This window comes from Pangasianodon hypophthalmus, chromosome 10, assembly GCF_027358585.1.
Source record: "Pangasianodon hypophthalmus isolate fPanHyp1 chromosome 10, fPanHyp1.pri, whole genome shotgun sequence".
Classification (NCBI taxonomy): domain Eukaryota; kingdom Metazoa; phylum Chordata; class Actinopteri; order Siluriformes; family Pangasiidae; genus Pangasianodon; species Pangasianodon hypophthalmus.
In genome coordinates this window covers 8,083,821-8,111,034 of record NC_069719.1, presented here as the reverse complement: position 1 = coordinate 8,111,034, position 27,214 = coordinate 8,083,821, and the positions used below count along the sequence as shown (strand labels likewise).

The 27,214-nt window shown below is 39.9% G+C and overlaps 1 protein-coding gene across 3 annotated transcripts in view; it reads left to right on the top strand.

Moving 5' to 3' along the window:
- Nucleotides 1–27,214, top strand: part of daam2 (dishevelled associated activator of morphogenesis 2) — a 104,258-nt gene that overhangs the window by 31,255 nt on the left and 45,789 nt on the right. For all 3 annotated transcript variants that reach the window (XM_053237492.1, XM_026944154.3, XM_053237491.1), the window contains exons 2-4: nucleotides 8,821–9,043; nucleotides 14,569–14,658; nucleotides 26,071–26,145. In XM_053237492.1, the coding sequence (XP_053093467.1) occupies nucleotides 8,876–9,043; nucleotides 14,569–14,658; nucleotides 26,071–26,145 (333 nt within the window). In that variant the 5' untranslated portion in view covers nucleotides 8,821–8,875. The remainder of the gene's footprint in view (nucleotides 1–8,820; nucleotides 9,044–14,568; nucleotides 14,659–26,070; nucleotides 26,146–27,214) is intronic.

The window sequence follows — 27,214 nt, the reverse complement described above, 5'->3', positions numbered from 1 at the left end:
CTGAAATTGAGTTCTGGGCTCCACAGCAGATGTGGACATGGCTTTAATTTTTAGTAGACAATGAGCGAATGAAATGGCTTTTACCGACATGCCTTGTGAATCCCCACTTTCCCTAGATTTAACTGAAATATTTACGCTCCCAGAGAGAAAAAAACATTTAATGTAGCCCACAAGCCCTATAAGCTGTTTGTTAGGAACGAAGCCTAGAGCGAGCAGATGAAATGTGGCAAGAAGATGTGGGACACAAAGCCTCTGATATGCAGATAGCGCATTTGCCGCAGACATGTAAAACAGATCTCTGATGCGCTATTAGATGAAGTAATTCACTTGGCTCCTGCGTGCACGGCTTCAGAATACGAGTTCTTATGTAGTGAAATTTCCGCAGACTAAATCCTGACCTGCCTCCCTTCGCTAAAGTATTGGCTGATTCAGAAGACCTTTTGGCGCAGGGTTTCATGGTGAAAAATCTGAATGTTCTCCGATCCACGGCTTTTCCTCCTTTTCAGGCCAGATCTTATCTGATGAAGGGATGAAGAGGAAATCATTTAGAGGGGCTGGAGGGGGTGAGGAGACAGACGGGGGGAAGAAAAGGAAAGACGGCTGGGTTTGTCATTCCTAACAATCTTGCTCATCGTCTTTAGTGCACGTAGGCACAGTTGTCAACAGACAGCCTCAGTAGGGTGTGTATATAAAATTACACAAGGGATTTTAAGATTGGAGAATGCATATTGTTTAGAATTTAGGATACCAACTGCCCAGTTCATGAACATATACGTGCTAATGCCCCATCTAGAGTGATAGGGCTTTTTGGAACTGGCATCTCCGAATGCCTTTCTGTTTTGTGTGTCTTTTGTGTCATCCCACATGAGCATTCCCGTGTTACACAAGCCTACACTCTGTGCTAAACCAAACAGAGCTTGCTTTGAAACGAGGAGCGCAATGGTGGAATGTGTCCCCTGCAAATGCGCCATGAAATTATGCTAGGCTGTCTATTACACGGTTAGTGATGGTCATTTATCAATTCAGACTGTAACTCAGCTCTCATTTCTGTGTTTATGGGGAAAATAGACTTTGCAGTAACGAGTTAGGAATGTGTGTACAAGTGTGTGTATGTGTGGGTGTGTGTGTGTGTGTGTGTGTGTGTGTGTGGGTGGGTGGGTGGATGGGAGAAACTGACGAGAAATCCAGTGGTCCATTACGCCAACGCGCTTATTTATTATCTTTGTTTCTATATTAGGACTAAGTGTGCGTGAGTGTGTACTGCATGTCTGAGGCGGTGCACATGTGTTTGTGCTCATCCTATCCATTCTCTCTCACACAATACACAGATTATGCAATGTGAAATCATTTTTCATCTATGCAACTGAAATCTTTTCTTTAAAAAAAAAAACATTGCATTCAGGAGAGCTGTTGAGATCTCAAATCTGATTGGTCAGAAGGAGGTGATTAATTTTCACTTGTTCTAATACATTAGCATTTCTATAGCAGCATCGAATTCAGGGGAACTTGTTTGGCAGACACTCCACATAATAAAGTCTAATAATAAATGAATAATAAAAAAAAATCCTGTTGTTCAACGAAAATGGAAAAAAAAAAGTCTAGTTGTTAATATGGTGAAGCTTTTTGGGTGGAAATGTTTATTTAATGTTTATGGGAGGAGTCTCCAGTGTCAGTGCTTTGTAACGGTAAACAAGTTTTTCACCATGGGAGAGTCTCAGGACAGAGGACTTTGTGTTTTCCTGTTTCTCTGTAATATGACAAGCTGCAGGGTTTTTGTTTTTGTCTTATTATTTATAGCTGTCATATTGTAAGTGATAACAGGAACTAACTTGTTCCGTGGGTGTTCCACAACATTAAATGAGTTAAAAACTGTGACATGGTATTCATTAATAAATTAAAAACTGTATTCGTTGACAAATTGCATTGGTATAAGAATAATAATAATGAAACACTTTGGGACATGCTGTTATTGGAAATTGGGGTTATAGTAGCTATGCTTTGTCTCAGGCTGCATCACATTCAATTCAATTTTATTTGTATAAAGCTTTTAATAATAGACATTGTCACAAAGCAGCTTTACAGAAATATATAAATTCTGGATATAGATTTTACATTTATAAATTCATCCCTAATGAGCAAGCCAGAGATGATGGTGGCAAGGAAAAACTCCCTGAGATGACATGAAGAAGAAACCTTGAGGAGAACCAGACTCAGAAGGGAACCCGTCCTCATCTGGGTGATACCTGATAATTTCCCTGTAACTGTATACCGTGTAGACCAAAAGTGCAACTGTGTAACCAGAAACTTATGAGCAACTTATTAATATGAGCATCAGAGTCATTTCTGAATTCATTGTAGTTTTAACTTGAAGTCTATTTTGTTGAAGTTATCAACTGTTCAATGATGGAGACTCATTTTCATATAGCACGCTCCATAGTGTTTTACTCCTTACTTATTTAATCTAGGAAATTTAATCACAATTATTTTGGAAAATATTAAATAATGATTTCAACCTTCTGTAGAATAATTTTGTTTATGCAGCCTTTCATATGCTTTTCTCTCAGAGCTTAGCAAATTTATATGTTGTGCACTGTTTACCGTTAGCTTTCTCGTTAAAATTCGGCTCATACATGCCATGAATGCCAGCCGCTGTCATGTTGTAAGTACTGTGTAGTGAGTGGGACCCCCAGACTGAGAGCTGTGGGTGTTTTACAGATGAATCCTGATGAAGGAAGATAAAGCGTGCTTTGAGACCTGTAGGGCACACGGTAGGCAGCAGTTTGGTCATGCTGCCATGGAGGAGGTGTGTGAGGCATCACTGCATTCATCTGCTGTGGTTATACAGTGCTAGAGGCCAGTGCTGTGTGCAAGCCTGACAAACAGCCTTTACAGTAGCTGTGTGTGTGTTTGTGTGTGGGACTGTGTCTGCTCAAAGCAGAATGTACTGATGCACACGGAAATCGAGTCATATGCCATCGATATTGCTCGCAGGGATGCCAGTCATGTGCTTCAACAGGCCACACACACCCTGGTCCCTGTGCATTTCTTCCATGCTGGCCATAATTTAACATTTAATTCCAATTTTTATCAGCTATTCTTAAGCACATGAATAGTGGATAACAGTGAAGATTTGCATGTGTTTATCGCTTAGACACAATTGTTCAAGTATTCATAACCATACAGTAATTTTTGCAGTTCTTTTTTGTGAAAAAATGATATAAAATGGGCAGTATATTTTTATTAAAATGTCAATAATAGACCCTTTATGGAATATGCATACAATATGTGGTAGTTTTGAACTTTAAAGTCGTAAAGGTTACATGAAATCAAGATATCAGTTAATTTATAGATTGCCTGTCAGTGGAAAAAAACTTTCTGACCAGTTGGATTGGTTGATAGGAGTACACATGTTCATGTATATTCATTTATAGTAGAACACCAGGAATAGCATTACTAAGCCGACCAGTGATGGCCATGCATTCTTGTACTAGAGACATTTTTCTTTTCCTATCCCAGCCAGATATATTTCTTGAATACAGTTTGCTTCTATCTCTGGGACTGAGCTTCATCATTAGTGAGAAATAATAAAGAGAAGATCCACTTTGTCAGTGGGGGAATGCTAGTGATTGGAGCCAGAAGGTGAGGATTGGCTTCACGTGCTGAAATGATGTAGCACATTTACATTAGCACCAGCTGTTCATGATAGATTAGATATGGAGAGCCACACTTCATGTGGGTTTAAAAAGATGGCTGTGTAGAAGGGATTTCTCTGGGAATTGGAGGGATGTGTGTGTCTTATCGTGAACGAGGGGGTTGTAAAGAGAGCCAGAATGAATGAATGCGTGACCAGAATTGTTCATGTTTGTGAATACTATATCACTGCGCAGAGCTCAACAGCCATGAGCGAGGAACTGAGACAGAATAGTTGGATGAATTTAAAGAACGATATGTATTTGTGGAGGTTATGGATGTGTGTGACACTGACACACACTTCTTTTCTCCCTCTCTTTCTCTTCTCCTCTGCTGACCTACTTCCAGCAGCCTTGTAGGCTGAGGTGATGGGGCAGAATAAGAATTGGAAGCAGTTTTCGCTATCTGTCTGTGTTCTCTCTGCACCACTGCTCTTTGGAGCATGCACAGTGGACGTACTCTGCCTCGAGGCCTGTGTTTTGCATGTGTGCAGCCAATATCACAGAGACTTAATACAATGTAATACAATACTACTACATGTGTATGCTTTATGCTTCTTTCACCAGGGTGCATGCAAAAATGTCCCTACGTTTATTCCTTTCCTTCTCACCATTCAGTGCTGATGCCATGTCATCATTGATTTTTCACCACTAATTAGAGATTAATTTTCCTCACCTTGCTTTGCAGAGGACACATTTCCTTACTGCTGGCTGTGAAGGACTTTGCAAGGCATGCACACATTTAATTGCTGCAAAGTGCATCTGCAGAAGCTTAGAACCACTCGGGCACTATGTTTCTGCAAAGTATGAGTGTTTTCTGAATTAACTGTTGACAGAAGCAATTTCTTAAGGGTATCCATTCTATAGTCTACAAAACCATCAGAGATTTCTTTCATGTGGCAACAAGTGAAGGTGGCTGATGTAGGTGCTGATGCAATGGAGTAAGCTTACCACTTATGGACAAAACCAGCATACTGTGATTTTTTCTTTTTTTTTTACTGCTACATATTGACATTGAGGCCAGCGGCAGGTAGCATCATTGCCTCGCAGTTTAAGGATCACTGGTTCAGTCCTGAGCTCAAGTTGCTGTCTGTGTAGAGTTTTGTATGTTCTCCCCATGTCTGTATGAGTTTCCTCCATGTTCTCTGGTTTCCCTGAAACATGCTGGTAGTTGAATTGGCTATTCTAAATTTTCCCCTAGTTGTGATTGGATGTGTGTTTGCATTTGTACGTGGTATCCCATCCCATGGTCTGGCCTAGAAGAGGCCTTTCTTTCCTCACTGACTGACTGACTGATTCTCATTGTTGAAACAAGCATGGTCAGGGGGTTGCTTGGGACTACCATTCACTAGGTTGTGGAATACAATTAAGAGATGGGTGAGCAATTCGTTGATCAACTCTGAGAATGGTAGCAAGAACTCCAGTACCATGTTATATTCCCATCCATATTCTGACAAATTCCACCTCTTCTACCGTGATTATTTGCACTCCCAATCCACAAATTGGACAATAGTTGAGTCAGATTGTGTAAGATAGAGATGAATATTTGTGATTTGTCGGAATACACAATTTTGGATCTTCAGGTTTTACTGTTTTGTTATGGTGGTTATGGTGATGTAAATGATTTCGTATGTGTCTGATTGGCAGACTTAGACCCAGCAAAACTAAATCTAGTCACATTTGAACTACTCCTGTACCATGTTTGAGCATAACACCTACAGAGAACTTATCTGGAACCTATGAGATTGGATAAAGTGCTCACAAAGCAATAAGATGTCATGTCACTCTGTTCTCTGATTTAATGAAAACTTGGAGTAATCTGCAGATGAGAGAATAGACCAGTGAAGAATAATCACACCACCATTAGTCAGGCTATTCCAGTGTATGTCTGTTTGAGTTGAGTACTTTCTCCTATTGTTTCCAAAGCAAAAGTCTCACTCCTCTCACAGCAGTAGACTAAGGAAATGTGTTTGCTGTCTGAAGTGTCAAGAAACATTGAACATCTGGAAGTATAGTTAGTGTAACCCCATTTGGAGTTCTTGTAGTGTTCGCCTTTTGCCTGGTGCCTCATCCTTTAGTGGTCTGAGCCAGTGGTCCAAAGGTTGTGAGTTCAGATCCTATGTCGGCCAGAGAACCAAGGTTGGGCTCTTGAGCAAAGGTATAAAAGTCAGAGTGGCAATGGTAAACCTGTTGCTCTGAAGTAACAGTGTGTTACAGATAGGACAGGTCAAGAGTTCAGGGGAAATGCAATAAGCCAATTTCTCAAATGAAAGGAAATGGATAATGGGATTACTCTGTCTCTCAGTGAAATAATGGTGAAATCAAGCATTTGTATTTGTATGGTAAGTTGAGAGGTTGGAACTTTCTTCCAAGAGGTGCATAAGTGAAAAGATGTGGTGGCCAAACTTGTAGGCAATAGAGGAAGTGTGGTCAGCCTTTAGCCTTTCAGATAAGTGGTATTGTCTTACCAAGTGGACAGAATGGTGCAATCTCTGGAAATTAGTGACTAAACTGCTCTTCTGCTAGATGGTCAATGGTGTCATTGGTGTCACTGGTAAGGAAGGGCGAATGTTGAGTTTGGAGTACTGCTATCATTTACCCCCTTTTAGATGGATGTACCCCACCCTTTTTAAAACAGTGAAACCTAGTTCCTGCTTTAGGTGTCCTCCCTCACCTGCCCTTGTAAATGGATATGGGAATGAGGGAAATCTTCATTAGTCCTTACTGAACCATTAGGGCTAATTCAGACAGGATGGGCAATCAGTGTATTTCCGTTTACAGTCCAAATCTTTGTGTTCCTTGCCCTCGCTCCTTTCCTGTGGCGTGTCTTACTTTGCATTCATAGTCGTGTTTGTGTATGAGTGACTGATATCTTGGCCTACATTTCTGCGCTGTATTGTGCAAAAGTCAGGCTGCATGTCTGAGTGCAAACTTATTTTCAGAGATTGTGTGTTGAGTGTCAGTTGGATTGGAATTGTAATCTTGTATTGAGGTCATGTAGATTGCCTCTTATCAGGTGAGTGTGAAGAGGCGTGCAACAACCAGAAGCATATATGACCTCTGGAGTAGTCAAAGAGAAACAAACACAAAGTAATGTTCAATGTAATTTTTAGTGTGTTTTTTGAACAGATTGGACAGCCAAGAATATGGCAGAAGATCTTTATTTCTTCACAAAAGGATGCAGACAAAAAAAACGTCAGAAACCATCATTGCTTCAACTGAGTTGATGACAGAAAACTGACTGACTGGTTATTTGACTTAATATAGATCAAATAGCAGACGAGAATCATCGTCATGTTAATCACACATTCAGTACTGACATATAGGAGTGCTGAATCTGCCATGAACATGGCAGTGTGTTTCCATGGAAACAACAGACGAGGGAGTCCTCTTACCCATACACTTAAAACTGCCATCTTTTGGCAGTTCTGGTTAACATGCATTTCCCACTCAGATTTTCAGGCACTCTGAATAGAATGTCTTTTCTCTATTTGAATATTTTCGTACCCGTAACCTGTGCTGTATTCTGTATCCTCATTAGGATTGCATGTCATTGTTAATCATTACTGCAGTATTGGTAAGTGCAGTACTGTTGGTCACATTATGAGACCTTTTATTTGTGATGTGTGATTATCCTGACTTACTTCAGATGTTTCTATGTTGGAGAGCAAACAGAAATGATAGTCGAATGCAGAACAACAAACCATGATGTTTAACTTGATCATCGTGGGTTTAGCAATGCGTGTTAATGTATAGTGAGGCATTTCAAAATATGCACATGTGGCAGTCTAACTGTAATATAATGTTTTGCCCATCCAAGCACATGAGAAAGAAAACTATGGTTTCCTGCTTTTGCTGCTATAACCTCTCATTTGCACATTTGCACTAAACGGGGGACACTCATAAAGAATTTACCACTGAACTATTCTTAGAGAAAGCAATAAAAATACATTTACCGTGGGGAAAATGGTGTATGGACAGCTGGATTCAGTGAACACTTAAATTTAGAAGCAATGAGAATTAGTTTTTTTTAAAGATGAGTAGATGGGAAGCTATGGCAGAGCTAATAATCATCATAATAGTTATGGCTTTTGGAGACATGGTGAAAAATCCGAAATACTGATGGTTGTCTGTATTTGTGAAGTACATGGAATAAGGTGCCATTTTTTTGTTTATTTGCTTTCGATATTGATGTGTACAAGTTGATGTATGAGCACTGGTATGACATTCTGTCCTCTCTAGAAGCAATGTTTTGAAGCCCTGATTGAAGTGGATGCATTTGAGAGAGCAGGCAGCTCCTAGTTAACACTGAGCCATTTTCCTCCCTTTATTATTCTGGTTCTGGTGAGAGGGTGAGAGCGTGCTGGGTACGGCCGGCTTTTCCCTCCCCTCCCTTCATTCCGTCTTTCTTCTCTGTGCGCTACAACAGAAAGGTCTTTGTGCCATCCAACCTTATGCCAGTGCACATAAAACGGTGCCAGGCTGCTCCCATCTCTGTGCCCACACAGCCTACAACATGGTTGAGGAGAAATGAATGCTTTTTCTATCCAAGGCTTAACATCCTCCACTCCAAACATCTGAAAGATTGAAGCTCTATGGCTGTTTCCAACTTCAACCTGCTTTTTCTCTCTTGCTGTCATTCTGGGGTTTTGCAGTTAGGATGAACTTCCCAAAAGTAATATAGTTTCAGGATCTTGTTAACTTTTGGAAAGCGTGTTTAAAGTAATGCCATATCCAGCATTTAACAATTTTGTTAAACCCTTGTGCTTCCATGCTTTTGTGAAACCAGACCCGGAGCTGTGGGCCTGGAAGGCAAAGCTTCCACGGTCAGTGACTGCAGACATTTATGTGTTTATAAGATGTACACAAATGCACGATCATTGTAACACTATGACTCCAAGGATGGGGGTCAGTAAACCTCGGTGGGACCCTCTGTGCATGTCAGCACCATTTCTGTGGTTGAATCATAAAACTTTTGCTTTGAAACTTATTAAACAAGGCCTTGTCAGTCATGGAGGTCTGTCCGCTGCCTGTTTGGCTTTTCACTGAGAGGTTTCTAGCAGTTATGATGTGGTTTGTATGTGCTTTAACCTGACTTGTGTCCTGATCATGCACTTTCCTCTCTTTTCAGACCATGCAGCCTAGATAGCAGACTTGGCTTGTTTGGCCCATCCAGCGCGGAGAGGATGCCTCCCCGGAAGCGCACGCGGCCCGGCCTGGGCCTTCTGTGCTGCTTCGGCAGCAGCGAGCCCCCTGAGATTAACCTGAAGGACAGTGTTCCCCTGCAGCTGCTCGAGTTCAGCGCCCCAATGCCCCCGGAGGAGGAACTGAATGCCCGCTTTTCTGAACTGGTGGTAGGTGCTCAGTCCTTTTGCCTCACTGCTAGCAAAGCTAATCATAAATCAAACTCTATCACCTATTCACTCAGATGTATGTGTGTGTGTGTGTGTGTGTATATATATATATATATATATATATATATATATATATATGGCAATGATGCAGTTAATGGTAGGTACAATTTCACATTTCAATCTAAGACATGCACTTGTTGATTTATTCACACGCTAATTGAAGTTAGTTGGTGTTGCACATGTGATGGTCCAGAAATTGTGTTTCTGGCCAACGCTTAAGAATCAAACATGCATATATTAGTGATTCCATGGGGTCTCTGTGCCAACTTGTTTCTGTTGCCAGCAATTGCACTTTGGCCTGGGGTGGAAAGCGGGCTCAGGCCAGAATGCATGCATGTTAGACAATCCATGTTAAAGCATCTTTAAATTCTTCTTTAACATGGCACAGGACTTGAAGCTTGACTTATCTGTAATTACACAGCTGACTTTGTTGATCAAGTCTGCAAGTGCATAAACATCTGCTCATTCTGCCTTACAGTTCCTGACTCCCTTAGGAAAACAGCATGCTCTTACACATTTAAGTTACATTATAAGAGTGGCGCACTGTTTAGACAGGAGCTCCACATGCTGTGTTTTCAGCTATGAGCATAGAAGTGCTCATTGGTACGAATCAAATCAAGTGTGCTGGACATATGGGAGTGCTTAGACCAAGCACGGCAGCCTCATTCTTGACAAAATGAAACGACTTGCAGTTTAGTTATGGTAAATATCTGGACTTGGCCGAAGGCAGGCACGGCAGACGGGTGAACGCTCGGGAATGTGGAAGAAAAGCTGTTTTTGTTGTGGCCACAAAAAGCCACATTTAACTTCTATATAGCTCGGTTGCGGTGCATGCAAAGCTATACTTTGTGCACAGCATGAAGGAAAGACAAATACAAAGTGACATACAACATTTGAAGGGATGGAGACAAAACATGAATCTTATTTCTGTTATAATAAATACTGCTTTACAGGAAGTTGGAATGGCCCTGTCAGAACTAAGGCACTGTTGGTTTTGGATTGTGTAGGTTATTTATTATTTTTTTTTATGATAACCTCCACATAGAGGGCACCTCCCCAAATCACAATGTAGTAGGAAAGTGGGATGAAATAAAATACTTTTGAGGGGAAAACATTTTGCCTTTTGTATATTTCCTTGGCAAGCGTCATAAATAAAGAATCAATATGCCAATAATAATAAAACCACTGTGAGGTCAGGGTGATGCCTTCAAGGCATTTGACTATTAATTCCTTGATGTTCTTGTAGTTACTTAAAATTTTCGATAATGATTGGAAAGACATCACAGGCTCCCAAGTGGTGCAGCTGTCTCAAGGATTCATCCAAGCGTTAATCCTGATAATGCGACGGCCATCCATAGGCAAGAGTCCAAGAAAGTACAAATGGTTCTGCTCTCTGTGAGGGAGGAATATCATTCATCTCTTCTCTGTAGATCAGAGCGATACCAGCTGATCATGTGCATTCTTCCCAAGTTTTTTCTGTTCCCCAGTGATGCTGTATGAGCTCAGGAAGTACATCTCATCATCCTGGATTGGTAGCTGTCATGCGACAGAAGGAGACAAAGATAACGAGTGGGAATTATCAATGGCTAACTTATGAGAAACATGGGTAAAAAAAAATTAAAGCATTTTATAAGTAGAACTACAGTGTCAGAGAAAGTTGCATATGATATGGAAAAGTATGTGTAACTGTTTTTGCATTGGCTTGCAAGTATTCACCTCCATTGGACTTTCAACCTAGAAATGATACTTAATAAGGGTTCAATATAGGTTGCAAAAATTATTTACAAATAAAAAATGTAAAAAAAAAAAAAAAAAAAATTGCAGTAGTGCTTACAATAGGTATTTACCCCTATTGCTGTGAAACTCCTCAATTATTTCTGCGGCAATCATTTGCGATCAGAAGTTACATAATTAGTTAAATAGTGTGAGTTGTGTGCAGTTAAAGTGTCATATGATCTCAGTATATAAATACATCTGTTTCTGGAAGGCCCCAGTTTGTTAGAGAAAATACCTAATAAATAGCATCATGAAGACCAAAGAGCTATCAAAACAAGTGCAGGGTTTGTATCAGTCACGGATCAGTTGTAAAAAAAAAAAGCAACAACAAGAAAAATCAAACTTTGAACATCCCATGTAGCATCATTAAATCCATTATTAAATAATGGAAAGAATATGGCACAACTGCAGCTCTGTCTACAGGAGACTGTCTACCAAATTTCAGTGACCTTCCAAGCCCAAATCAAAGGGTACTAGCGACAAGGGTAGATCTGCACTGTGCAAACATTACCAATTGTGACATTCCCTCCTTTTGGCTAAAGCTTCAAGCTTACCAGGCCCTTATTTTAGCTCTAAAACCAAAATCCAAACACAATAAGGCTGACCTTAATGAGCCCACGCTGACTGGTTCAGTCCTTTAAAGCAGAGACCACATCACAAACTCTAGTGGCTCCAATCGGTCAAAAAAAGGCTTTAGAGCAGTGCACAGTGCACACGCTGCGCTGTAATGCATCATGGGTACTGGAACTCTGCAGTGCCCACATTCATTAGATTTGAGTTTTTGCACAGATATGTGACTCTGAAACAAATGGGAGCTTATTTTTTTAACTGGAGAGTGCATCACACATGTAGGAGCAGTGAAAATACAAACGTTGTTTATCTGGAGAATTTGTTGAAAGCAGTAATATTTTATTAACCAACTGGATTGCGTACATTCAGATCTTTTTGAAGTGGGTTCCTTGTAAACTGGTGGAAGTTTGCCTTTGCATGTGAATCTCCGTTTTTGTTTTTGTATCATGCAGCTTCTTTCCCGTAGATACGGAAGAGTCCGGATATGAGTGCTAAACTTCTGTGCATATGCAGCACGTCGTTATGGCATGATCAGCGCATGAGTACATAGAGCAAACAGCAAATATATGTGCTCATTGTACCAGTACGTTTCAGTAAGATGTTGAATATACCAGCTGTGGATCAGGGTTATTTAAGTTCAGGGTACTGGGAGCTTTGGTTAAAGTCTGTGACAGTAAAATGTGAATGTTAAAGAGCTCAACGGGAGTAGATGAGAAGCAAGTGGACATGTGGCAGCCATGTGTTTGTAGCTCATCTTAACCAAAAAAAACCATCCCTGGCACTGCCTCCAGAGAAATCTTATCTGGAAAAACAACTTGGTAGAAGATAAAAGTAGAACTTGGAGTCTTGAACACCTCATTAAATGGAGAGAAATTGTACAATGATAAAATAAATGGTAAATAGTCTTTCGTATATCCTGCTATAGCATGTGAGAATGAGAGACCAGCAGGCATTTGTGTTGGAACATGCAGGAAGTGGACTGTTGATATTATTTGAGCAACATCAGCAACACTAAGCTAACATCTGGTCCACAGAGGACACATGACTGTTTATTTCTCTCTATATCTGTTTCTCTTATGTCAGTATGTAGGACAGTTTTAATCCCGTCACATGAGGGGCAGTTTTTTCCCCACACTGCTTACTATTTCTTTTACATGTTGTACTAGGCAAACAGATTTACCCTGAAATATTGGCCTAGTTGGTAATAGAGCTGTGCTTGGGCTTTTCTAATATGAAAAAAAATAGCATGTCGGAATCAAATTGTTATTATACACGTTGTAATTGCGATATATATATTTCCACCTATTAAAGTAAAAAAAATGATAAACTTACCATGTGTGACAGTTAAGGATGAGCTGGTGTTAATATGAACATAATTTGTTATGGATCTTATAGACCATTCCAATGCCACAATAGGCTATATGGAGATAATGTTTAATAAACAGTATTTTGTTCAGCCCTCAACTGGCCACTTAATAATCGTGACTCTTATTCATACTACTCAAAAAGCATGGCAAAGTACACTGAAGCTTTGAAACCAGACAAGCTTTAGACTGATCAGCGATTTAGATCATTACTTTGCTGGCAAATATGTAGGCAGCTGGGAAGTGTGAGTCAAGGCTACTTATAAGGACGCAGACATCCTTATTCTAATAGGCTTCACTCATTGGGTGGAGGGTGCAGGGTGGAGGTCAGTGGGATCAATCTCACCTTCCTCCCTTCCAGCTGAAAGCTCTGGGTGGGAAAGTGTTTCCTGAATGCCTCTGCCATATCCATGTCCTCAGTAAACCCCAGCTTTGTCCGCATACCATGATTCAGCAACTGCAGCTGGAGCAGCAGAAAAAGTGACAGAGGAAGTGATGACTAGAGAACCTGAGCCAAACCAAAGTCACTGACCCATAATGGGCCGAACTGCGTCCGTTAAGCAGTGGGTTTGGACATGGTACCACGTCAATTTAATTTAAGGCCTTGTTATTGATGAGGGTATGACTCTTACCACAGTAGAAGAAATACTGCTTTCTTTCACGTGTTTAGTGTTTGTATAAACCTCTGTCTCTCTCTCTCTGGCTAGCTGATCGCTATTGGCCTCTACAGTTTCCTGTTGGTCCGCTCAGGGCCTCATATGACTTCCTTCCATCTTGATAGTCTGTGAATAGTTTGTGAATCATCTTTTCTGTCCCTCCTTTACAAAAAATACACATTTACAAAGGCAAACCTTTATTCTTTTTCGATCTTCAAACCCCAGAAATCCCAGAGTTTGATGCATAACTCATATTCTCTCTTTGACCTTGAGTACATTTAATGTTTTGGATGTACCTGAAATTCTGACAGTGGTTTAACCAAAATATGAAACTATGAAAGTGTGTGGAGAGATTTGAGGTATATTTTTATTTGTGGTGATCAGGTGAATCAATATTAGTTTAGCTTAATGTGAATTCCACTGAATTTGGAGCCAACTTGGGGGATCATGTTATCCAGTTGGTTTTGAGGACTGTGGGTAGGATTTGAGTTATAGATATAGGGAAACCAGCTGATCTCTCATTTTCGAGGTTTGTTATTTATGTATAAGTAACTGAACACAAATACATTATTCAGATTGAACAGAACAGTGTGTTCTAAATTGATAGACTTGAATGATATGAATAGGAGGTGGGCAATAGTGAGCACTCAGATATAATATTTGCAAGAGGCCACACCCACTTTTGGCTTAAATCTGGATGCAGATACAGATACATATATTTGGAGCACTAAACACAAATAGCACATATAGATACAGACACAGATAGTGGTATTTCGTTACACCCCTAATGTATAAAGATATGTGTGAATATATAATATCAGGACTTACTTACTTTAACAGGTGTTTTAAATGAGTATGTATTAAGTATCCATGGTATGGCTTCAATCTGGAACAGTATGCAGATGATAAATATAACTCTCATGCCTAGATGCTGGTAAATCTTATTCTTTCCGCATTTATACAGAGCTAGAATTATTTTTAACCTGAGCTTGAGGAAGCACAGTCCAGTATTTCTGTTTTTCCTTCTGTATAATATCCTGTGTTCATACTCTGAGTGTTTCATTAGTGGCTCAATCACACTCGACTCTTTTCCCTGTAGGATGAACTGGATCTCACCGACAAGAACAGAGAGGCCATGTTTGCCCTGCCTGCTGAGAAGAAATGGCAGATCTACTGCAGCAAGAAGAAGGTTAGTGTTTTACTCCTAACCGTAAAACTGTTCCTCACATTCCCGTAAGACCTCTTTATTGTCATAGAATTATTAGATAAAGATTTAGAGAAGTTGGCAGACAAAAAAAAGCAAGATGATAACTCGCTTTCAGACAAAGAACTGTAAAACTTTTTATGATGAATGCTTTGAAATGGAAATGTGTAACTGCTGCTCCCTCTAAACCGCAAGCTAAGATGTCCACCATACTCATCACACTTATCTCCTCCCTTCCTCTGCCGAGCAGGGCCGATGCTTTTAGTTTGTGGTCAGCCACTCTCAGGATATTACTCTCTCTCTCTCTCTTTGATTACGGCAAGAGGGCTGTGGCGAACAGCAAAAGCCTTACCGGATCTCACATTAAACAAATGCACATGGCTGTCCTCTGGATCGCGTATTGGTAATTGCTATTCCTTTGGCAGAGTGAGCATAAACCAGTGAACTTTCTACAGTTCTGGTTTGGCATCCTGCTGGTTTTAGACCTTGACAGTCGTTTCGTTGTCGTAAACCTACAGCACACAGACTCTGATCTGCAACACTGACCTCCCTGCAGCCCGTTACAGCCTCTGGTCAGGACGGCTGTGTTGGTATTGGAGGCAGGGTGGGGTGGTGTGCAGTTTTGTAAGTGTGTGGTTTGGAGCAGAAAAGGGGATCCTGCCATGCCTGCTGGAACCAAGTCATCTGCAGCCAATGTTCTCTCTTTCTGACAGTTTCAAAAAAAAAAAAAGCCTGACAGGTCTCCCGTCAGTGCAGAATGTTCGAAAGAAGGAGAAAAAAAAAAAAGGAACCAGAACCAGGCAAGGGTTTGCTCGGAAAAAGGTTGTGAAAGAAAACAAAAAGCTTATTCACGTTGGCCACAGTGGAGAAGGACTTACGTGAATCCTACACAAGCCAGATTAAAATGCAGCACAATGTATACAAAGCGTCAGACTCTATGACTAGAGAAAGTACTTACTGGAAAGTGGTTAAACAGAGACAAAGAAATTCGAACCCCTTGTTCTGTGCTACAAAGTCACGCATAGCTAGGTGACAAGAATATTCCCATATTATGCTGTTTCAGAGACACATTCAGACTTGGAATATTCCAGACGCCAGACTGTTTTATTTGGCTTGCTGAATGTAAAGTTGTGCTGATGCAATTTGCTTAAAATATTGGCAGCAGTTAAAGTTCTGGACTAAAAACTAGCAGTGCCTCAATGGTTGAAGGCTTGGACTACTCATCTGAAGGTTGTGAGTTTAAATCCCAAAACTACAAGGATGCCAGTGTTGGGTTCCTGAGCATGGTCCTTAACCTTCAGCTATCAGGCAAATGTGTAAATGTAAATGAGACTGGATGGTTATGAGTTTAAATCCCAGGACAGCCAGAGCCACATAACTGTTCCAGGCTCTGACAATGCACTGTGACCTAAATATATAAGGATTAAAACACGACTGGGCATGCTGCTATATAAAAATAATCAACTATGGGGTGGTGTGGTGCAGCGTGATGCAAAGCCGAATTACAGTTACCACTGTTAGAAGTTCATTAACTATAAAATAACAGCACGTTTCTGAAGTGTTTTATTCCACTTATACTGCAGCAATTTGCCTGTGATTACAATTTTTTTGTTCATTAAAGAACATGTTATACTTTTTATCCATATATAGTTACATGTAATGATGTGGAAACTCCAAAAAACAAGTTCTTGGTATCATATGCATTATATCAACTATAGCAGCTTTTTTTCTCTTTCGAAGACCAAAAGTGCTCCACCCTGAAGACTTTCATGTGGCTGAAAACCAAAAATTACAGCTTTATCTCTGACTGCTACAAAGCACTGGACACTGGAGACTCCTTTCAAAAAAAGCGAAGTTTTATAATCAGTTTATGTGATTACGATACCACCAAACAAGTCTCTGTTAGTTGTTATTATAGAAATGATAACGAGTCCATTAAAATACACATGAGAATCAGAATTACTGTCTGAGATGTGCTGTTATAGAAAATGAATCAACACTTTCTGACCAATCAGAATCGAGCATTCACCAGCACTGTTGCATATATATATATATATATATATATATATATATATATATATATATATATATATATATATATATATAGTGAGTGAGGTAGACAGGCATCATTCTTGTGTAGAATATGAAAAGCTAATTTGGTACTTCTGTTACCAGACTTTTTTTTTTAAGCACAGCTGTCAGTTTGTGAATATTTTGGCCACCTTCCAAAAGCTCCATTTCAGCCTGCGCTGTGGTCACTTATCCATGGAAACTGTATAATCAAGTCCAGACTATAATCCACATTTTCTATGGTAGATTATTCTGTAATGGCATAAAGGCACACAAAGTACCATAGTTAGACGACACACACTGACGCTGTAACTACTCCATAACAGAGTAGCCATAATAGCCTTAATAAACACCCTCATATGCGTTCCAGCTCCAATGAGAATATTTTGGCCGTCAGACAGATGTTGTGTAACAGTGCTGGCTGTATGTGCATGTTTGCGTGCTTGCGGTCGAGACCTTGTTGTAAACGGTTCATGCACTTTTCGGTTGTGGTAATGCATTCTGAGTGACTTGATTGCCTTGATTGAAGTAAGCAGAGGCACACAGTCACTCTTTGTGTTTGCTTGCAAGTCTTGAACTTACTGTTTATTTGGATTGGACATTTGGGTATTAGGGTGTCATTATAAGATATATTATAAAGTAAATTGAAAGTTCTTTGAGTCTTGTGTTATTTCTCTTGGAAGCATATATTTCTTCCTATTTTGTCAGATCCAGATTAACAAGGAAGCAGAAAATGAATGGAAACATCTCTTTTTGTCCTGGAATAGTGGCCTTTTCTGAAGAAGTGTTTTTTTTCCCCGATCCGAGAATGAGCCTTTTCCTGGCTAGTGTCCTGTAGAAGTAGTGTGTTGTTTTGATGAAATGGGATAAACAGGGCAAGAAATGCTTGAGCTCTTGTTAGGAATGTCGCAGTTTACTCCAGGCTTCTATTGACATGTAACGTTTAAGTAATTACCTCTTCTATAACTAGCACATGTAGCTTCTTAATAGTTTAGAAAGTAGTGCATGGCAGTTTGGCAAAGACAGCAGGTCCTCTAACTTCATGAACAGGAGAACGTACAGATCTGGATAAGGCATTGCATTGTGCTCTAAGCTGGATTCCTGCAGCTGAAATCAGATCTCCAAATTGGATTGCAGGATAAAGCAGGGCATAGCCTGCTGAGATGCTGGATCCTGGCAAGATGGTTGTCTGACCTCAAAAAAAATGGCTGATTACTGCTCTGGCACAGAAAAAGACAAAATCTGTGTTGTAATATGATTTAAGCAAGAAGATTCTGCAGAGCATGGCTGTTCCTGAAGGAAATAACTAGCTTCTTGTTAGCCTGTGGGATATTCAGAGTAATTTACTGTTATACATCTTACTGTTGAGCTTGTTGCTTCTCAGATAACAAGCCAAAAAAGGACTGCGAAGCTGGAATTAATACAAAGAAGGTTTAAAGGAGAGATGTAGCTGATTATGAATACATTATTCGGAATGAAAAGATGATCTCAAAAAAAGTAATGTGAGCTGGAGGTTTTTACTTTCATGCAAGCGTGAGCAAGCAGTCAGATATGAAGCTTGTGGGACAAAGAAAGACCACTTTAATATGGACGTGAGGCCCTGTGCAATGCATTTACAGCTTTCATTCATTCATCCTTAGTAATTGCCTGGTCAGGGTCACAGTGGTTTAAATTAGACTACTAGCTTATTTACATTTTGGGAAATAGAACCAAAATGTAAATAAACTAGTAGTCTAATGTAAACCACTGTGACCCTGACCAGGCAGTTACTAAGGATGAATGAATGAAAGCTGTAAACTCCAGCCCGCACACATGTATAGTTGAGACCAATGACCTACTTGCATTCGGTGCTATGAAACATCTCTGTTTTGAAATACCGCAGCTCTTGCATTTCTGGCATCATTGTTTACTTTTGTCAGTGCAGTGAGACAGCTACCTATCCTTCAGGTTTCTCTAATTACTATACCTAAATTTATATGAGATTTATATGAGTTATATATAAAGTAGGTATTTTCTTAGATTCGTACTTGTGTATGCATGGCAAAGCATAGTTTGAAGCCTTTCTCCAGCCTCATAGAAGGGGCTTCGTAGATCAAGTCAAGTCAAGTGGGTTTTTACTGTCATTCCTCTATATAGCTTGTATACACTGGCACAAAATGTCGTTTCTCCAGGACCATGGGGCAACACAGAACAGTACGCATGACACAGAAAAGAAGAATAAATACATAGGACAATAAATACACAGGACAATAAACACACAGAACATGGGCTGTAAACTATTTAGTAGTGTAGCAGCAATAAATATATCTGTAGCAGCAATAAGTATGACATTCCCTGAAGTGTCCATAAGTGTCTGATGGAAGTCATTGACGTTAATCTTTGTAAGCGCTTGCACACACTGACTGTAATATACAACCATTGGAAGTGTGGAAACATAGGATAAGTATTACGAAGAACGCTGAAGTGTTTGTGCAGTGAGCCCATATGAACTCCAGAGATGTATCTGAGGTTGAGGAACTGTCAGAGCCAGAATTCACAGACAGTGCTGACATTGCTGGTATTTCTACCTCTGGGTTTTTTTTTTCCCCAGTGTTTTCCAGTGTTCATGGGGGCATAGTGATAGGGTTCATATTTAATTCAAAAAAAAGAAGGAGAAAGGAAAGAAAGGAAAAAATATATATTTTCTAGTTTCGACAGTGCCACTTTGGGTTTAGCTCCAAATACAGACGCGGATATGTGAAGCACTGAACGGATACAGGTAAAGATAGTGTCATTGCCTTACAACACTAGTGTAGGTATAGAAGAAAGGCCCCACAATGATAAACAGCGAGCCATATGGATCTTTGCAGCTTAAGCGCTTACATTTATGCTTACTTATACATTCTGGTGTACCACAATCCATGTCGTAAGCACACTAAATACCTGGTTGAAATCTGCCAAAGGAAATATTTAGATGTCTCCTGTCGCTTTGTATTCTTAACCTAAGCCATCACTCCAGAGGAGTAATGAGGAACATGTTTTCCACATTTCTTCAGTTCATATTATCAGCATTCTGTGTGAAAGCCTTAAGCCATCCCCCATGTCTGCAGTCTCACATAATAAGCTCTAATTGAAGGAAACGTCAATTTGTGCAGTAATTCAAATGTCCTGTGTATTTCTTTTCTCTGGCTTAGAGTTTATTTTCCTGTTTGAGGAAAAAGGGACCTAGTTGCACTTTTACTGACTTGAGCTTTCTAAAAAGTCACATGGTAATATTATTCACGTGGTCATCATTACAAGAGTAAAATATGTGAAATTGTGTTTTTCCTCTGTAAAGGGAATAATGACAAGTAAAATGTAGGTTAAATAAATCTTATGCAGTAAGTTAATTACTGCTTAATGACATGCTTCTCTGTTTCAGCAGCACAGTTTGAAATATTTTATACCAGAACTTTTAAACCATGTTACGTATTTGATCAGGGATTATAACCCAGTACCTTTTTTTCACTTTTTTTAGTTAGCTAAGTACATAATCATGCACACAAGCCTTTTTTTTTAGATTTCTTGTTAATTTGCTGCATTCCCAACCCAGAAAGCCTGCATTCCAGTTCATAAACACAAGTCCTTCAGAGATTACTCCTTAACAAACTTCGTAACTTGTCAGTCCGTCCAATAAGTAGTGATGTACTTGTGTTTATTGTAAGGACATGCTCTTTTTGTAAACTGAAATATTTAGTGTTTTGGCAGCTGTGTCATCACATTCACATTTACACAGCTGCTCCTCTGAAGGAGTCTATGGGTTCAGCCAACATGTTCCCAAATCTCCACAAACACTCGCAGCCCAATCTCAAGCACGGATACGCCATTCGAAAACGAAACCACAGTAAAATGCTTTAGAGAATGCACACGCTCAGGGGTCATGTCGTAAAAGAGACGGGATAGGATTTTATTCCCTGAGCATTAACTAGCAAGATGCTTAAGTGAGCGCTGCCAGGACCCACTGTTGTGATATAATACATGAGGAAACATGAAAGAGAAACGTCTCAGATTCGACAGCACACGTCTACACTGCGAGAACACGGCGTAGTGTATGTGTTGAGTTTGGGTCATGAAGGGGGCATTTAACAGGGTAGGCACAGGTTTCCAGTTCTTTTCAATACTTTCCAGTTCAGAGCACCGCTGAACTGAATTGTTTCCAACAAGCTTTTTCTTTTTATCCTCCTCCTGCTTTTTCTTTTTCTCCTTCTTTTTTCTCCTTCTCATCCTTCACTGTGTATCAAATTAAAAAGATGTACCCAAGCCAACTATAAACTGAACACAAGTGACAGTAGGATTGACTTAGTTATTAAGTTATTCTGTTGCTATCTTAGCTCAGTGTCTTCCTCTGTGAATCATATCCAGTCACAGTGCATTATGGGTATTCCAAGGTTGTTTGGGTACATTATTTGTATTATACAAAATGGCAGACCCCAGAGTACACTATATAGTGAGTAGGACAGAGTTTTTGACATAGTGATGGTCCTTTTCCTGTTCTCACACTCTTTTTTTTTTCTTTTACTCACCTCCTGCTCCTCTTCCTTCTCCTTCTTCTTCTCATTCTTCACCTTCAACGGCTTCACTTCCTTCTCCTCTTCCACCCTTTCACCATCCTTCTCCTTCTTCTCCCTTAGCTCCTATATCTTCATCTCATTCTTCTCTTTCTTCCCCTACACTTCCTCCTCCTCCTCCACCATCTTCTCATCAGTTTTCTCCTTCTTCTCTTCCTCCTCCTCCTCCTCTTCCATCTTGTCTCATTTTTCTCCTCCTCATCTTCTTTCATCCTTCCCCTCCTCCAGCTCCTCCTCATGCTCCTCCTCTTACTCCTTTTCATTTTTTTCCACCTTCTTCTCCTTCTAATAATTCTTCTCCTTCTTCTCCTTCTTCACCTTCTTCCCCTTCACTTCCTCTTCCTCCTGCTCCTGCTCCTCCTCCTTCTTCTCATCCGTCTCCACCTCCTCCTCCTTCTTCTCATTTTTCAGCTTCTTCTTCTTCAGGTCCTCCTCGTCTTTCTCGTCCATCTTGTCACCATTCGTCTCATTCAACCCTTCTTCTTTCTGCTCCTCCTCCTTCCTTCTTCTTCTCATTCTTCACCTTCATTGCCTTCACGTCCTCCCCCCTCCTCCATCTTCTCACCAGCCTTCTCCTTGTCCACTTCTCATTCTTCTCCTTTTCCTTCCTCTTTTTTCCCTCCTTCTCCTAAAATTAAAATAAAATGGTGCCCTATCAATGTACTCATGAAAATTCCTCAGGTATTTTTTTATATGCATATGTTTTATGACTCCTTCAAGAAAATTCTACTTTTTTTCCCCAAAAATTAAGAAAAATATCGGCCATTAATAGAAACTATTTTTATGCTTTGGAATACAGATGACACAATGAAGTGTTGTGTATGTGGGGTTCTTCTGTTTAACCCAGAGCCATGGCAAGCCTGTGCTGGCCGAGAGCTTGGGGTCATGTTTATTATTCCTCTCTCCACTCTGGGTGCTTTAATAGTACAAATATTGACACACAGGGGGAACAGCTCGCTACCGTGTTAACCTTAAACCAAACAGGCACGTCTCCCTCATCTCACTCAAGTGTAGCCAAGAGGAAACTCACCACCTTCTAATGGCCGCTTCTGTATTAGGCTGCCAGGAGCAATGTTCTCTACACGGCAGACGATAAGTACAAAACAGTCGTTAAGCTGATAATCTGGTTAGAATCAGTCTGGCTACATGAGCTAACTATGTCTGGGTACAAATAAGAGATTGAAAGAAAACAAACTGAGTGGTATTTATGTGTTTCCTCCTTCGCTTACTCATCCTTACTCCGTTTCAAAAAGTCCACAGTCTCCATTATGCGAAACCTCATCAGGTGCAAGAGCAAGTTTAAGATTAAATGACATGTAGGCCTATTGGTGTCCACATCTCTTCATTAATCACATGCAGTCCACGCTGTTTCACTTGTTTTCTTTTAACAAGCTCATTGACCAAACTTGACTGGGGTTAACACAGAAACCAGGCCTCTGGTGCTACTTTTTCACAGAGACTTAGATATCATTCACATCTACAGCAGTAAGATGTTCTTTGGTCGTCAGAATGAAATTATGCACAGATCAACATGCATGCAAGCTAAAAACAAGAGAACCCAGATCTCTTTTCTGAAGGAAGGTTTGACAATAAACTGCAGTAGGTTCTAATTTATTTTGCACACAGCTTGACTGATGCTTAGCACAAGAGGTGATGGCCACATGGCCTGCCTGCTGTTGACTTATTACCATCTGATGTGCACAACATCGATCATTATGTGAGACGGCGCACACTGTGATCAGATCAGTGAGCATCCCCCTGAGGGAATAATGATGAACTAACAACATTTGGTGCCACAGCTGGCCTTAAAAACAACCATTGAGGGTAAAAATCTAGTTAAAGGAACAGATCTAAAGGAGGATCAAAACATAACTTGGTCCGTTGACGAAAACTAAAGTTTTCTTGTGAAGAAAATGGAACCTCAGGACCTTTTTTTTAAATTTAGGTTAAAATGACTAATGTTTCTGATCACAGTGGAAACACATCATCTGTGCCAGAGTTACCTGAGTACTATAGTTTGATGGAAATGTACATTTCTAATAGTATTTAAATTATATTTTACTATCTGCTCTGATAAATTGATTTCCAGACAGCTACATGCCAGCTACACTAATTCCCTTGAATTGTCGTATGATCATTAAAATGCTGTCTTGTATATGAAGCAATATGTCTTTGAAAAAACTATGCCAGAAATCTATATCACACTATTGTCAGCAATGATATTATTTTAATGTCTTTTGGGATGAATTTGGTTTGAATTTCAGGTCTCATATGTCACATTATCACATACATGTCATACTCAAGGCTTGAATTGGGTGCTACAGCACCCTTGGTTTACCTGAAATGCAAGACGAGCTGAGTGCTATAATTTAATGGAAATGTAAAGAATTTTTAATACATGTGCTAGTAGTTAATTGTATTCAGCTATTCAGTGTGATTACATTGTGCTGACAGACAACCCCAGGTCAGGTACAAGTGACATTAAACCCCTCTTTCTTACATTCCATTTTTTTGCTGCTGCTGATTTTTAACAATCGTGCAAGTTCACCTGCAATCCTCCCTACTGATTCCTAGTATTCATTCATTCATTCATTTATTCATTCATTCATCTTCAGTAACTACCTCTCCCAGGGTGATTCCTAGAATTTCTTCCTAAATAACATGAGCAAATGATACCTCAACCTGGATGTATCCCATCACCTAGTTAGCCTACTTGCATTGACAGATGAAATTGTCACTAGTGAATAGATAGACAATACTTAGTTAGAAATTTCATTAGGAGTCCAAGCGAGTCCCTGTTCGTTCTATCGTCCGGGGATCGCAAGTTCAAATCCTGGCAATGTTGTAGCCATCCATGGCCAGGAGCCCAAGGGAGCAAACTTGGCTGTGCTCACTGGGTGGGAAGAGTGGCATACTCTCTCTCCCCTGTCAATCACAGTAATAATAGACAATCATGGGTGTTTGTGAGCTCATGTACAGTATATGGAAGAGGGCAGATAGCACTTTCCTCCGGGTGTCTTATGTCAACCTGTGATGTTCGAAAAGATGCCATTGGCTGGTTTTAAATGTCTCCGAAGAAACACAGGGAGACCTGACTTGTAATTAAACAGTAGTTTTTCTACATTGTTCCCCATGGAAGAAGTCTATCCATCCATTCTCTGTACCCCTTATCCTACACAGGGTCACAGGGAGCCTGGAGCCTATCCCAGGGGACAAGGCAGGGGGACACCCTGGATGGGGTGCCAACCCATCGCAGGGCTCAATCGCACCCACACATCTCACACATCCATGTACACACTAGGGACAATTTGGAAATTCCCATCAGCCTACAGCTTATGTCTTCGGGCTGGGGAGGAAATCTCCAAAGCACAGGCAGAACATGCAAACTCTGCACACACAGGGTGGAGGAGAGAATCAAACCCCCAACCCTGGAGGTGTTAGGCAATAGTGCTAACCACTAAGCTTTTAAAAGCTAAAAGCCTCTAGACCAGAGGTGACAAACCTGAACCACATCAGCATTTTATGAGTCTTTGAAGGGCCATAATGTAACATATTATTTTCTCTTCTATCATTTAACACCAGTAACTCTGAAAGTAGAATAGGACATTTCGAGGAAATAAATGGATAACAGTTCTTAACAGCATCTCCCTGATGCATTTCTGAATCTTTTTTAAAAGACCACTTTGAAGCCTCCTGAAAGCAGGTGGTCATTACTAGATATTACTGGTCTAATGTGAAAGTGTTGAGTAGTAGGTACTAGTGGTTGTTTCAATATTAGTTCTTGCAAGTTTGCACTGACCAAATGAAACAAGGCAGTGGACTGTATGTGGTCAAAGAGCCTTGACTTTGTCACCTGTGCTTTAGACACTTAACAGTTTGTGCTGTTGTGAAAGTACTGTTTGTGTTTACACTGGAAGAAAAAGCTTATTGAATTTACTTAACTCAAATGTGTACATTGGTTCCACATGATAGAATTGAGTTACATTAACACAGTTTGTTTTCGTACATCCACCATGATTTGATCATGTATTTTCAAAGGACTGAATAAAATCAAGCTCTGTGCTCTGACCCGAACTGATGATCAAACCCAGGTCCTTGGCATTCTGCAACAGCCACATTACTGCTGTGCAATTCTTCCACATGTGTTAATCATGCTAATTTGATACTATAGTTATCACTCCCATCAGTGCCAACATTCCCACGAGATTTCATAATGTAATTCATTTACGCTAATACTACGTGAATTGATCATGCTCACACTACATAAGTCAATCTAGTAATTCCAAACTTGTTTAAACTGAGTTTAGTATTAGCAATGAAATTACATTTTGGTAATATTTTTTACATAATATTTATACATATGTAATAATTTAAATGTAAACTACACATAATATATTCTCATAAATCTGACCAACCGCATATTCCCTTTTTTTCAGTGTACGTACCCACAGACATGAAAATACAATAAAAATGAAATTATTCATCATGTTTGTTTCTCCTCATATATTGTATATATTGTATAGTGTCTTGCCTGTTGAGTTTTTCTCACAACTCTCCTTGCATAAATATGCCATCTAGAATTATCCTGTGGCTTTTTCCTCTCTTTATTGAAAGATCTGAAGCACACATGGGATGTTCACGTGATTTCTGAGGTTGCTTTAAGCCTGTACCACTTTTCCAATGGTAAAATCAACATATCTGGTGTTGTACTCAAGCAGTTTTGTTTTCCGTGTTTATTTAGGAGCAAGAGGATCCCAACAAGCTCGCTACCAGCTGGCCTGACTACTACATAGACCGCATCAACTCCATGGCTGCTGTAAGTGCCTGTTTCAGAGCTTTCTATCCCATGATCACAATCAACAAACACAATTCGTTTTCTATATCTATTTCTGCCTCTCTGTCCTGACTCACTGACTATTTAAGACACTGTTTTGTGACTTCATAGTTTAGTCCTCAAGCAGGTTCTTGATTCAGGATACTGACTCATCAGTGTTGAGTTTGACTTTAAGAATAACGTGCTTTTTAATGTTCTAGAAATAGCCAAGCTATTACAAATCCCAAATCTTCCCTGTTCGGTTCTACATTTCAAGCAATATAATCGGCACAGGACACTCTCCAGTTCATGAATTAGTAGTATTTATTTTTAAGTGATACTGAGCTGCCGTTGGAGTATCAGGACTCTAATAGTTCCATTACACATTTCTCCAAATTAGAGTTGAATATGAGTGACTTGGAGATCAGTTTCAGTCATGTGACCTCTGCCCTCCCTCTAGAGACACTCAGTCTGACTTGGATGTGATGATCAGAAACAGACAGCTCACCAGAAGGATATAGAATAAGAATGTATTTGGATTAGTCTTGCTATAGCTAAGGAATGATTGATTTGGTACTGTTCTTAACTCAAAATTGGATTTGGACTTGCTGTCGGATCTTCAGTTTTTAGATGCCCATATTCAGTGGTCCTTGTAGCCCAGCCAGAATATTTCCACATTAACCTATCTCCTAGTAAACCTCAGACTAGTGAAATCTCACTCAGGCATGCTGTTTAAGGGTGGACAATAAAGCAATCGCATTTATTTATTTATTTATTTAAATTTTTTTAATTAGATTTGCAGACATTAGATACTCCTAGCAACCCACTATTTAGAGGTCTATTAATTTTGCAGATGTTTGTGTTTATTGGCTCGATCTGGGAAAACAATCTCCTCACAAACGGCACACTTCCTGCTGGGTTTTAGGTTCAAGACTACTTATAGTACCTCATCAGGTCCATGATCATGTTTCTTTTAATCATTACCACACATGTTGCTTATCTGTGTCCTTGTGTCTTAGTGCTTACAGTGATTAATGGCATTTCTAATTATAGACCTATTTCTGAGCTTCCA